The sequence below is a fragment of the Chelonus insularis genome, unplaced genomic scaffold (assembly GCF_013357705.1).
Source record: "Chelonus insularis isolate UGA/USDA-ARS -01 unplaced genomic scaffold, ASM1335770v1 contig_146_pilon, whole genome shotgun sequence".
NCBI classification, from domain to species: domain Eukaryota; kingdom Metazoa; phylum Arthropoda; class Insecta; order Hymenoptera; family Braconidae; genus Chelonus; species Chelonus insularis.
The window spans coordinates 498330-509134 of NW_023276387.1; the positions used below are offsets into that span (position 1 = coordinate 498330).

Below are 10805 nucleotides of genomic sequence, written 5' to 3' on the forward strand. Positions count from 1 at the left end.
GTTAGGAATTTCAGTTTAGTTAAAAGACACGTAGGATCTACTTTATCCAATCACTTAGTTGTGCTGACAGTTGTGTAATGAACGTATGCACAAATATTTTTATTCCATTTCTTTTAAACAATAATGTTTAACATTTCTCGTACATAAAAATTATTTTTCCAGGTAAATTTAAAACTAAAATTTCTACAGCTTTACTAATTATCTTTCACTAAAACAATTCATTATTTTCAGAAATCATAACAAAAGAATGATGATTATTTCATTATTGAAAAACAATCAACAATTACTGTTAATACACAATTGTTATTTTATTATTAGCTGTATTCACTTATAATAAACAAGTTTTGATTTATTCTTCATTGATTTCAGAACAAATTTGCAACAATACTTGAACATTTGAACAATACTTCTCCGCAATGGCTCAATTAGCAACTGATGCAGTACCATCAAAGCTCCTACCCATATCTAATCAAACTTCGTCCCCGGAAGAGTTAAACAAAAAAATTCTTCGACTGATAGAGCATGAATTAGATATTGAAGAAAAATTTTCTATCCTATTCCTCATGTTAGACGACTTTTATTGCTTTAATGACCTTATGGCCATTTATCTCCAGAATGGCCACAGTGACATAATTATTCAGCACCTTAAAAAAATTTCCAACTGGAAAGATAAGTTTATTGAAGCATTGTGTATAATTAATAATCAAAAAATCATCACTAGTCTAGGACTATTAATGAAGGATTTGGAACTAATTCATTATCCTTTTTCATCACGAATAGTGTCTAAGATTAATGTTGGAGCTAAGATTTTATATAAATGCTTTGAGTCTCTTGGTGTTAAAGACCAAGCGTTGTTATTGAATGCAATTTATAAAAACATTGAAAAAGATGAGAGGCTGAAGAATGTGGAAATACTTGAACTCCATGCTTTATATTGGATTTCAGTGGGATACATCACAATCAAACCAAGTAAGTTTGTCAATTAACTAAAATTATCGACTTATTATTTAAAGACCTTTTGTTGATTTAATTTCAGACGAAGGTGATATGAGGCAACTTTTAAAATGTTTGAAATCGTTGGGGCATTATGAAAAGATATATTACTGTGATATAGACTGGTATTGTTCTAAGCTATTTAAACAAATAAAGATTGAAAGTACTGATAGTAAAAATAATCTTGAGCAGCACGTAATTATTAAGAAAGGATTGTGTTTAATCATTAATGAAATGGATTTTCGTTTATTTGATACTGAGGTAAATTTGAAGGAGTTATTAATAACTACATTGATTCTAGAAGAGTTTGATTTGTTTCCAGTATGAAAATAGAAAAGGAAGTGAAAAGGATGAAGAGAATTTAGTTCATACGTTTCATGGATTAAATTTTGAAGTCCATCGTTTTAAGGATTTAGAGGCAGAACAAATTATTACAAAAATTAAAGATTTTGCCTCAAAGAATGATGTTTATGATTGTTTTGCTGTTTGCATCCTAAGTCATGGTCTTCTCGGTTTGTAAACGACTTTTTGATGATCAAAAATGATATTAAATCGTTTAATTAATATAATAATTGCAGGGAAAATAGTGACTATTGATAATGCAACTATTTTAATTGATGATATTGATAAAATAATGTGCACTAAGGAAATGAAAAATACTCTAAAACTCTTGATCATTCAAGCTTGTCAAGGCGACACTTATGGTGTTCATACGGATACTGATAATCATTTAACAACTGATGGGGTATCGTATAACTATAATTTAGCTTTTTATAAAGAGTATTATTGTTTCTCTTCTACGATCAAAGATCATGTGTCTTATCGTCATAAGGAAGAAGGTACTTGCAGAATTATTATTCTTTATTAAATAAAATATTTTTAATACCTAAGTAACTCCTTTTTTTTATTAATTATTTAGGCTCATGGTTTATAACAGACTTGTGTAATGTCTTGAAAGAAAACAAAAAAAGCATTATTTCTATTGAGGATTGGAAAAGGGAAGTTATTAAACGAGTGCAGAAGAGAAGAGGGAAATTATCTGATAATAATTGTGCTCAGTTGCCAGAAGCGACTGATCGATTGACAAAAAAGTTCTGTTTTCCTCCATTCAAAGATTTTTAATTAATATTGGACTATTGTTGAATTTAAATCATAAACTTTAATAAGAGTATTTTTATAGAAAAGAAGTTAATGACAGAGAGATTTTTACTTATTTTCCATGATGATAATTAAGATAAAAAAAGCTACTTTATGTACTTTTTATAAATTTTTATAAATATTCTAAGCGAATAAAAAAATGTTGATTGTTTTTAAATAAATTATTTATTTTCAATTAATTATTGCTTCAACTCTATTATCCCACAAAAACAATTCAAAAAATTCATCATTACTTATAGAATATTTTTAACTCTTCCATTTCATTTAATCACTATTTTAATATTCATTTTCCTTCATATATATATATATATAGATTTGTTTATTTTTTTTTTTTTTTATTACTAACCGAATGATATTGATCCTTTCAGGAATAATTTCGAAAATACGGAAGCCATTTTACAAATCAGTCCTTCAAATTCATCGATAGTTTTTACTCATGCAATTATTCACCACTAAATCATTCATTTTATTTGTTTATTAATTTCACTTTCATTATTTAATCACTTTTCCGATATTCAAAAATGATAGTTCAATGAAAATAATTGATCACTATATTAAACTAAACACGATATTGGCAATTTTAAATATATTTTACTCAAATGGAAGCTGATTAAATTTGATAAAAAATTCGTAGAAAAAAAAAAATGATTCTAATTTCAAAAAATCAGACCTTTGGCAGTTTTGTGCCTCCTTTCAAACTGATACATCACTAAATAAAAATAAAATTATGCCGCTTTGTTCTTTACTGTCATCCGGGTCAGAAGGGAATAAACACTAGGGAATTTTAGAACTGCAAAATAAACCGCGGCTAAGTACAAAATAATAGCAACTGTAAGAAACAAGTCAAAAATAGCGGGTTTAACACTATAAACATTCATAACAATTTTTGTAATATCGTAAAAAACAAATTCGGGATCACGTTTATCAGCAGCATAATAAGAAACCTTGACATCAGATAAATAACGCGTCATGGCTTCCTGAAGGGAACTAATTAAAGGATTTTGTTTATCAGCTAAAAGAGGGACGGCTCTTGGTTGAGACGTTAAGTATTTCATCCACATTTCTAAAGATGTTTTTGATATTTCAATCGTAGATGAGAGTATTTCAGTTGAATTGACGTTGTATAAACGTCTTGCTAAAGCTTCAGCAACGATTTGTGTATGTAAATGGAGCCTGTTAATCTGATTATTATCCATAAGATCAAGAAGAGAATTCCTCCGAGCATCTTCATGACTCTTTAAGCTCGATAATGTTGTTGCTGGCAGCCTTCTAATGCTATATCGTTCATGTTCCCAAGCCAAAAGTTCTTCCGCTAAATTTATTTTCTTATGAATACCTTCTACTTTAACACCACTATTCATTGATTCTGCCACTGAGAAAAGTTCTCTGTAAAGCTGATAACCAAAAGAGTTCTCCTTTGGTGGCTTCGATACGTGAAGATGTAGGTTATCAGACGCTGATACGGCTTCCAAACAGATAACGTAAGAAGCATACTATAAAAAAAGTTATTTTATGTCTTTGTATAGTGTTGATAAATACAGTTTATTTATGTTAGTATTTTTTTATCAATTTATTCCTTTCAACCCAAGCTTTTTATCACGATTGAGAAAAGTTAACTAATGAAAAATATCAGCGTCATCACAAATACGATCAATGAAATTATAATTGATATTTACCTGAATCATTGAACTTTCTGTTCCATCAAATTGATCCTCGAGCCATTTTTTACTGCCAAAGTAATTCAACTTGCCACCACCACTGAGTACGAATATGATATTGTACTGAGGACGAGACTTAGGCATGGAATACAGAGCAGAAAAAATCCGGGCGAGTTCTAAAAGCATCGATACGCCTGAGGCGTTGCTTTCTGCGCCAGAAGATAACTCCTAGATAATAAAAAAAAATTTCATGTTGACTTCACATCTTTAAAAAAAATTAATATCATGTATTTTTTAAATAACATTGATACAGTACTGTTGCTACACTGCTGCTGTCGTAATGAGCAACCAATGCAATGGTTGGTAATTTTTCCTCTGCGCCATATCCAACTAATTTCCCATACAACGTTGCTACTTTGGCATCACTCCTTGGGTTAGGCTGCCCTGTTCCTACAATCACTTGGTAACCACTCGCTGAAATAGCGCTAATCACAGACTGCAGCTCGGCAGCTCCAGAAGTCTTTTCGCCTTTGTCATCTCCAGAGAATCCGACTTCCAAGTCATTGATTATTGCTTCGAGGTTTTGATCCCAGGTAGAAAAATAGACTGGAATGGAGATTTCACCACTTGTCATCATCGATATTTCTGTAGAGATAATTTGCTAAAAAAAAAGAAAACAATCGTCAGCACTCTAGATAACTATTTTTTGGAAATAATAAGTGCTTACATCTTCTTCATCAGCAGTTAAATTATGCATATTTTTTGGCAACATGACAATTAGAGCACCAGCCTTGCCCTTAATTGAGTAGAACAAATCAGAAGTGAGATCCGTGAGACGTGTAATAATGCAATGTCTTGACGTACGCCAATTACTTAATGCTCTTGCTTCTAGTAAAATTGAAGCACTTCTGCAACCTGTGAATTATTTTAAATAATTATAAAAAAAAAATGTTACTTCATATAAAATAAATTTGATCTTCATTTAAATATAAATAAATAAATAAATTCGATACAATTAATTTTTAATACATTGATCCATGGGCCATCCATCCATCCATCTATGAGAGATTTCAAAAAAATAATTACACGAAAAGATCCCTCAACTCCTAACTAATTATTTTTTGGCTTATGGATGGCCTATGAATCACATGAATGTATATTGTTTCATGTTTCATAAACGATTCATCGATAATTTCATTTTCATTCATGTTTCAATTACCATGAGCAATGCCATGTAAATCATACTGATGCATACGATAAACTGGTAACTCGTGTGAAGCGGTGACGGGGTTAACAGGCGAAACAACGATAAATATTGGCAAAATAATTAATAAATAATATGGCAAATAACTACGACACAGTTCAGCAAAACTATCACATTGTTCTAACCACATTTTTCTTTGTCTATCACACACACGAGATTAACTAAATTATGACTTAGATTTCACTATTTCACTACTGCTGTTATCATCGGCACAATTGTATTGTTGATCATTAATATTTTATATGGTTTTACGGTTAATTTGTTCGTTAAATTTGTGATTATTTTAATTAAATTTATTCATCATTTTTCAGATGTGAAAAGTAAAAAACTTGAAGACTATAGAAAATCTTTATGATTATTATTGAGAATTCCGGCTTCCATCTTTAGCCTCAGGATTAGACTCGTCATGCCGCCTGGCGACGACTGAGCACAACTCAAAACTCCCTTACCGCCACATACTGTCTTATCAAATCGCGAGTACTCTTCTCTTGGTTCAACTATACTTTTAAATTCTGCTGTTCTAACCTAAAATAATAATTTTACGAATTGCATATCGGCGTTTTTGCTTTATAAAAAAAGAAAATAAATTTATGTATTGAAATATTATCACTTTCAACAATTTCTGTTTATCTAAATATCTATAGAAAGTTAGTAGAGATTGACAGTTGTAATTATTTGATCATGTGAAATATCTATATAACACTATTTCAGTCGCTGTTTTTTTAAAGAATAATTATAACAAACTGACACTCATAAATTATTGAGTATGAATTTTATGCAAATATTCCGAGGTTGTAGTGATAAATATTTGTTGAAATTAACAAATCAATTATTAAACATTCAAAATGCAAAATACATAAGGTATTACGTTGTTACAACGTCTTCAAACGTATTTAATTTTAGAAATAAACAAATATATTCAGTTCAATTCACTTAGGTTTGATCATTCTCTTGTTGCTTCAGACTAGCAGAAGTAGGGAAATTAGAGAAACCAAAGCTCCAAGGAAAATATGAAACAGGACAGTTGATATTGCATCGAGTTTTTGGCTATCGAGGGGTTATTTTGTTTCCTTGGCTCGCGAGAGTTTTCGACCGTGATTTACCGAATAAAAGAAACGGGTAAGTGTCAGTATTAATTCATTATCATTTTTATGTTTAATCTAAATAAAATAAATTAATCTTAGCCATGAAGAAAACTTCACCAGTGTTGGAAAAGAAGTTAAAGGAAAGACACATACATTCTATCAGGTGTTGATTGATCAACGTGATTGTCCTTTTATTGTAAGTCAAATACTGCTTGCTTCTTAATAGTAATATTTAATAAATATTATATCACTCGACTTTACAGAGAGCACAAACAGAAGCCGTTACCTTCCTAGGAAATAATGAAAGTAGTCGAAGCCTGTATGCAATACCTGGTCTTGATTACGTAGCACACGAAGACATCCTTCCATATTCAACAAACGACAAATCTGCTTTGCAGCATGAACTATTTGACAAATTTCTGACATTCAATCCCAGTAGAGATCCACCTTTTGTAGCTCAAGAGACCCTCCGAGCTTGGCAAGAAAAAAACCATCCTTGGCTAGAGTTGTCAGATGTTCACAAAGAAACAACGGAAAATATTCGTGTGACAGTGATTCCGTTCTACATGGGATGCAGGGAGACTCAAACTACATCAGTTTATTGGGTAAATAACTATACTAATTTACGAGTCTGTTTAACACTTTATTGCTTGACTATTTTTCCAGTGGCGTTACTGTATTAGACTAGAAAATTTAGGTGACCTTAGTGTTCAATTACGTGAACGACATTGGAGAATATTCAGTCTGTCTGGAACACTAGAGACAGTCCGGGGACGTGGAGTTGTTGGTCAAGAGCCAGTATTGTCAAAAACTTTACCAGCTTTTCAGTATAGTAGTCATGTTAGTCTCCAAGCACCAAGTGGACACATGTGGTAAATGGACAAGATTTTATGTTACTTTAATACTTAATATATTAGTACTCAATGCACTTTATGAACTCTTTAAATAATCTGCTACCTCCCAGGGGTACATTCAGGATGGAACGTGAGGATGGTTATACATTCGATTGTCGCATACCTCCATTTTCTTTGGAATCAAAAGTAGGTGAATCTTCAGCAACCGACACCGAAAACTGACCCTAGTTATCGCTTCGGATATTCTAAGATAACGACGACGAGAATATATATGTTGACATGGAGAAATGAACTTGCATTAGAAAAAGATAGTTTTTCTGATGATTCAGTTATTATTCAAGTGTATATATGCAATATCGATTAAGTCATGTAGAGCTTTTGTAAATTAATATCATTCAGTAATTTAGTGAATCCTATGTAAGTAATCGCATTGTTTATTGTACAAACATTAATAAAAAATTTCTAGTGGATTTACTGCTACTTTAATTGTGTAAATATATTCACTTGGATTGTAGGATAATTCTTAGTAGCATAAAATAATACTGAGGAAGACAATAAGATATCACAAACTGAGCCATCCGAAAAAGCACAAAATAATAATAACAATTGGTTCCAGCCAATTGAATTCAGTGAGTTGCAGTGGTAAAGCACGTGGCAATAAACGAGAATTCTTCTTTGATAAAGTTTTTCCACTAACTGCTACCCAAGCAGATATTTTTGAAGAGTTGTCTCTACTTGTTCAATCAGCCTTGGAAGGTGACAATGTTTGTGACTTTGCCTACGGTCAAACTGGTTCTGGTAAAACGTACATATACGATGGAAGGTTGTGATGATCCTGAGTTGGAAGGTATGATACCTAGAACTGTCCGACATATCTTCGTCCAAATGAAAGAATTTGAGCTCCTAAGATGGGAGTATAAAATTGAAGCAAGCTTTCTTGAAATCTATAACGAGCACATTGTGGATCTTTTGGATAGTCAGCAGAAAATACGAGATCAATATGGTTGACTCTAGAAGGACTGGTCTGTATGTTACCAATTTACAAATTGAAGAGATACATAGTCCAGAGGCGTTGCACTCATTTACAATCAATCATTTCTTCTCTAAAGTTTTGATAATATTTTATAAAATAACTACATTTATTTTGATCATAAATAAATTTGTATAATCATTATCATTATTATTACCATGCTTATTATTATGCAATTATATAATTATTATTATCACTGGGTTTTTATCGACATCAAATCCATTGAAAGATATGTGAAGATCCATTAAAAGAAGTTAATTAAATAATCGAATTCTTTACTCTTCGAAGCCCACTAATTATTCATAATTGTTTTTTCGATTACTTAATTAATTCTTGAAATAATTTATTTGATTGCTTATTTGTTTCTCTTAAATTTCAGCATACTTCGGCCAAATATCATCTTTTATCAACCAAATCTCATCCAAAATTGCGCCTTTCTTGTCATCAGAGACCTGAAAATGATTTTAAATATTTATTAAACACATTTCCGATGAAAAAAAATATATATCTTACTTGTTCTATGTATAAATGGGTCTTATTGAAGACTTTCATACGAGTGTAGCCATAATCAGAGTTTCGGTAAGCCGACCAACTTGGTCGATCTGGTATAAACTGTTCTCTACCTTCTTTGCAACCAGCTGATCCAGTTACTATGTGTATAGGTGCTCTATAATTTTCATAAGGCTTTTCATAACTACCATTATAGACCTGTAATATTAATTTAATTATTATCATTCAAAATAATTGATTTAATTTAATATTTTAGTTGTAATTATTATTTACCTTGAAATCATACATTGGCCACATTCGCTCATAACTGTGCTCATGGGCCCATATCTCCACATCTACTTTGAACTTGTAAAATAAGTCCTCTAACCCGAACCAGTTAAAGAAGGGCAGACCAACTCTTACTAACGATTCATGATTTGTGCAGTCGTCGGCGTTTTTATTACTACAATACATTGGTCGGTGTCCGTACGTAACAATCCAAGGTCTTTTAGCTCTAAAAGAGAATAGTAATCAAATTTTAATGATTAAAAGCTACAGTAAATTATTATTAAATCGAATCATACCTATTCTCAGGCTTATTAGCTTCCTCTAAATCAGCTTCGAGCCAATCGTATTGCTTGATCAATTGTTTCATGCCATAATTCATGAAGTAATAAGCTTCAGTTTCAATAGCTATGAAGTGAACAGGTCCCATATTAAAGCTGTACCATAATCCCTCTGAGTTTCCTGGCATAGAAAATCTTGCTCTAAAATAAAAAGATACTTTAGTGATCTAACTTTCGTTAATTAATTTTTTTCAGAAGAGTAATAAAGTACCTGTAATTACTGAAATTATATTTTTCTTCATGATTTCCTGGAACTGTCATGTAGGGTAAATAAGCAGCAATGGATTCAATCTGCCGCATGAATTGATCTCCCACTCGTGCATTATCAGTATTCATATCATAAGCAAAATCTCCAACATGGATAGCAGCATCATAGAGCCCTTTCTGCGCCTCTTCCTGAAGTCTAGCCAAACTTTGAGCATTCTCGTTGCCCATATCACCGAAAATAACGATTTGAGGCTTCCAGGTCTCTGACTCCGGAGGAATAGTCACGTAGAAGAGATTAGACCACCCATGCCTACTTCCACAATGATAAACTGAAACATTAATGATATGGAAATGAACTTGCTTACTCCATTATCTTGTTTGTTAGTTATTTATGAATATTTATTACAGTAATTAATGCTTCTCGAATGCTATGACAAGCAGTTTGATAGTTTTGTTTATTATTTAGCGATGTTAATGAAGAGGCTTCAATATTTTTTTCTTTTCAAATTTAACTAAAGATATATTTACCATACTTTTGACCTGGAGTAAGATCTTTTAAATACACTCGATGAATGTATTGATGTCTCTTCTCATTTCCACCATCAATAAATTTCGTTCGAGTTCCTTTGGCTTTTAAAATCAAACCTCTGATTCCGTATTCCACTATCGATTCTCCAGGGTCGTCTACTGTGCTCCAAGTTACCACAATATCATGAGTGCTTTCTAAAAAATTAAATTAACAATTAATTTATGAAAATAACCAAGAGAATAGATGTTATTTATGATGCTAAAAAAAAATAAAATCTTCCTTGTAGTGTTCTTACCTCCAAATGCTAGATGAACAGCTTCAGGTTGATGCTCTATCACTTGAGCATTGGAGCAAAGGTAGAAGACTAGTGTGAAGAAGATAATAGCAAGCATTATTGACCTTTAGTAATTTTATTAAACAGTTTTTAATAAACGGCAATCCTGTAACAAAAAGAATTTATAAATTCTTGGTAATTTCTTGATGAATATGCTAGAGATAGAAGAAAGTTTATTGTTAATATACTATCACAAGTATAAGGAAACATATTTTGAAAATGAATTATGTTGTTGATGAGTCGAACAAAAGGATTTACTAACTAATATTTATGTCAACAATAGTTATAGCTCATTTTCTTACGATGCAGAACAATGCAATGTTGTGATGATTGATGATAACCTGATTGCTACAATGATTCACCACAATATCTGAGCTACTGACAGTAGTCAGAACATACTAAAATACGAATCGTTATCAAGGAATGTAAAAACTCTTTGTTGACCAATCAAATATAACATAAATTCAAGGTTATTTTGTTTTTTGTTGAAATAGCAACGATCATCAAGCTAGAAAATTGATGTATCGACACGTGATATGATATCTCTCGAAGTAATTCGATCTATCGAAGTTTATACA

General features: G+C 31.4%; 4 protein-coding genes across 8 annotated transcripts; 2 read left to right on the forward strand and 2 right to left on the reverse strand.

Annotated features, from left to right (window-relative positions):
* Positions 1-9: 9 nt before the first annotated feature.
* On the forward strand, positions 10-2207 carry LOC118063678 (caspase-8). Of its 3 annotated transcripts, none has more exons than XM_035077780.1 (6): positions 10-162; positions 370-969; positions 1037-1254; positions 1295-1505; positions 1572-1832; positions 1913-2207. In XM_035077780.1, the coding sequence occupies exons 2-6, from the start codon at positions 417-419 to the stop codon at positions 2113-2115; spliced, it is 1446 nt and encodes a 481-aa protein (XP_034933671.1). In that variant the 5' UTR covers positions 10-162; positions 370-416; the 3' UTR covers positions 2116-2207. The 3 variants fall into 3 exon arrangements, with proteins under 3 accessions (XP_034933671.1, XP_034933673.1, XP_034933672.1); XM_035077782.1 differs by having other exon boundaries at positions 11-162; positions 1316-1505; XM_035077781.1 differs by lacking the exon at positions 10-162 and adding an exon at positions 242-288.
* Positions 2208-2459: 252 nt separating this feature from the next.
* Positions 2460-5475, reverse strand: LOC118075155 (nicalin). The gene is made up of 5 exons (XM_035096852.1): positions 5029-5475; positions 4537-4724; positions 4126-4470; positions 3828-4037; positions 2460-3644 (listed from the first exon to the last, which is right to left on the reverse strand). Exons 1-5 carry the CDS (start codon positions 5201-5203, stop codon positions 2877-2879), a joined length of 1686 nt encoding a protein of 561 aa, XP_034952743.1. The 5' UTR covers positions 5204-5475; the 3' UTR covers positions 2460-2876.
* A 26-nt stretch (positions 5476-5501) lies between these two features.
* On the forward strand, positions 5502-8077 carry POLDIP2 (DNA polymerase delta interacting protein 2). Of its 2 annotated transcripts, XR_004691278.1 has the most exons (7): positions 5502-5934; positions 6037-6192; positions 6258-6354; positions 6422-6763; positions 6825-7030; positions 7123-7429; positions 7528-8077. XR_004691278.1 is itself a non-coding variant. In XM_035096855.1 (6 exons), exons 1-6 carry the CDS (start codon positions 5840-5842, stop codon positions 7232-7234), a joined length of 1008 nt encoding a protein of 335 aa, XP_034952746.1. In that variant the 5' UTR covers positions 5502-5839; the 3' UTR covers positions 7235-7482. The 2 variants fall into 2 exon arrangements, 1 of the variants encoding a protein (XP_034952746.1); XM_035096855.1 differs by lacking the exon at positions 7528-8077 and having other exon boundaries at positions 7123-7482.
* A 122-nt stretch (positions 8078-8199) lies between these two features.
* On the reverse strand, positions 8200-10716 carry LOC118075156 (acid phosphatase type 7). 2 transcript variants are annotated; one of them, XM_035096854.1, is made up of 8 exons: positions 10490-10716; positions 10189-10333; positions 9893-10087; positions 9369-9693; positions 9116-9298; positions 8826-9045; positions 8556-8750; positions 8200-8494 (listed from the first exon to the last, which is right to left on the reverse strand). In XM_035096854.1, exons 2-8 carry the CDS (start codon positions 10283-10285, stop codon positions 8411-8413), a joined length of 1299 nt encoding a protein of 432 aa, XP_034952745.1. In that variant the 5' UTR covers positions 10286-10333; positions 10490-10716; the 3' UTR covers positions 8200-8410. The 2 variants fall into 2 exon arrangements, with proteins under 2 accessions (XP_034952745.1, XP_034952744.1); XM_035096853.1 differs by having other exon boundaries at positions 10530-10715.
* Positions 10717-10805: the final 89 nt, after the last annotated feature.

Coding starts and splice junctions, on each gene's coding strand:
- POLDIP2 (XM_035096855.1), top strand. CDS start 5,840: ATGAATTTTATGCAAATATTCCGAGGTTGTAGTGATAAATATTTGTTG. Junction 5,935..6,036: donor CAAAATGCAAAATACATAAG/GTATTACGTTGT, acceptor TTGTTGCTTCAG/ACTAGCAGAAGTAGGGAAAT. Junction 6,193..6,257: donor TTACCGAATAAAAGAAACGG/GTAAGTGTCAGT, acceptor AATTAATCTTAG/CCATGAAGAAAACTTCACCA.
- LOC118063678 (XM_035077780.1), top strand. CDS start 417: ATGGCTCAATTAGCAACTGATGCAGTACCATCAAAGCTCCTACCCATA. Junction 1,255..1,294: donor TTCGTTTATTTGATACTGAG/GTAAATTTGAAG, acceptor CATTGATTCTAG/AAGAGTTTGATTTGTTTCCA. Junction 1,833..1,912: donor TTATCGTCATAAGGAAGAAG/GTACTTGCAGAA, acceptor TTAATTATTTAG/GCTCATGGTTTATAACAGAC.
- LOC118075156 (XM_035096854.1), bottom strand. CDS start 10,285: ATGCTTGCTATTATCTTCTTCACACTAGTCTTCTACCTTTGCTCCAAT. Junction 9,299..9,368: donor TATAATTTCAGTAATTACAG/GTACTTTATTAC, acceptor TTTTTATTTTAG/AGCAAGATTTTCTATGCCAG. Junction 8,751..8,825: donor GGCCAATGTATGATTTCAAG/GTAAATAATAAT, acceptor TTAATATTACAG/GTCTATAATGGTAGTTATGA.
- LOC118075155 (XM_035096852.1), bottom strand. CDS start 5,203: ATGTGGTTAGAACAATGTGATAGTTTTGCTGAACTGTGTCGTAGTTAT. Junction 4,725..5,028: donor TTTACATGGCATTGCTCATG/GTAATTGAAACA, acceptor AATAATTCACAG/GTTGCAGAAGTGCTTCAATT. Junction 4,471..4,536: donor TAACTGCTGATGAAGAAGAT/GTAAGCACTTAT, acceptor CTTTTTTTTTAG/CAAATTATCTCTACAGAAAT.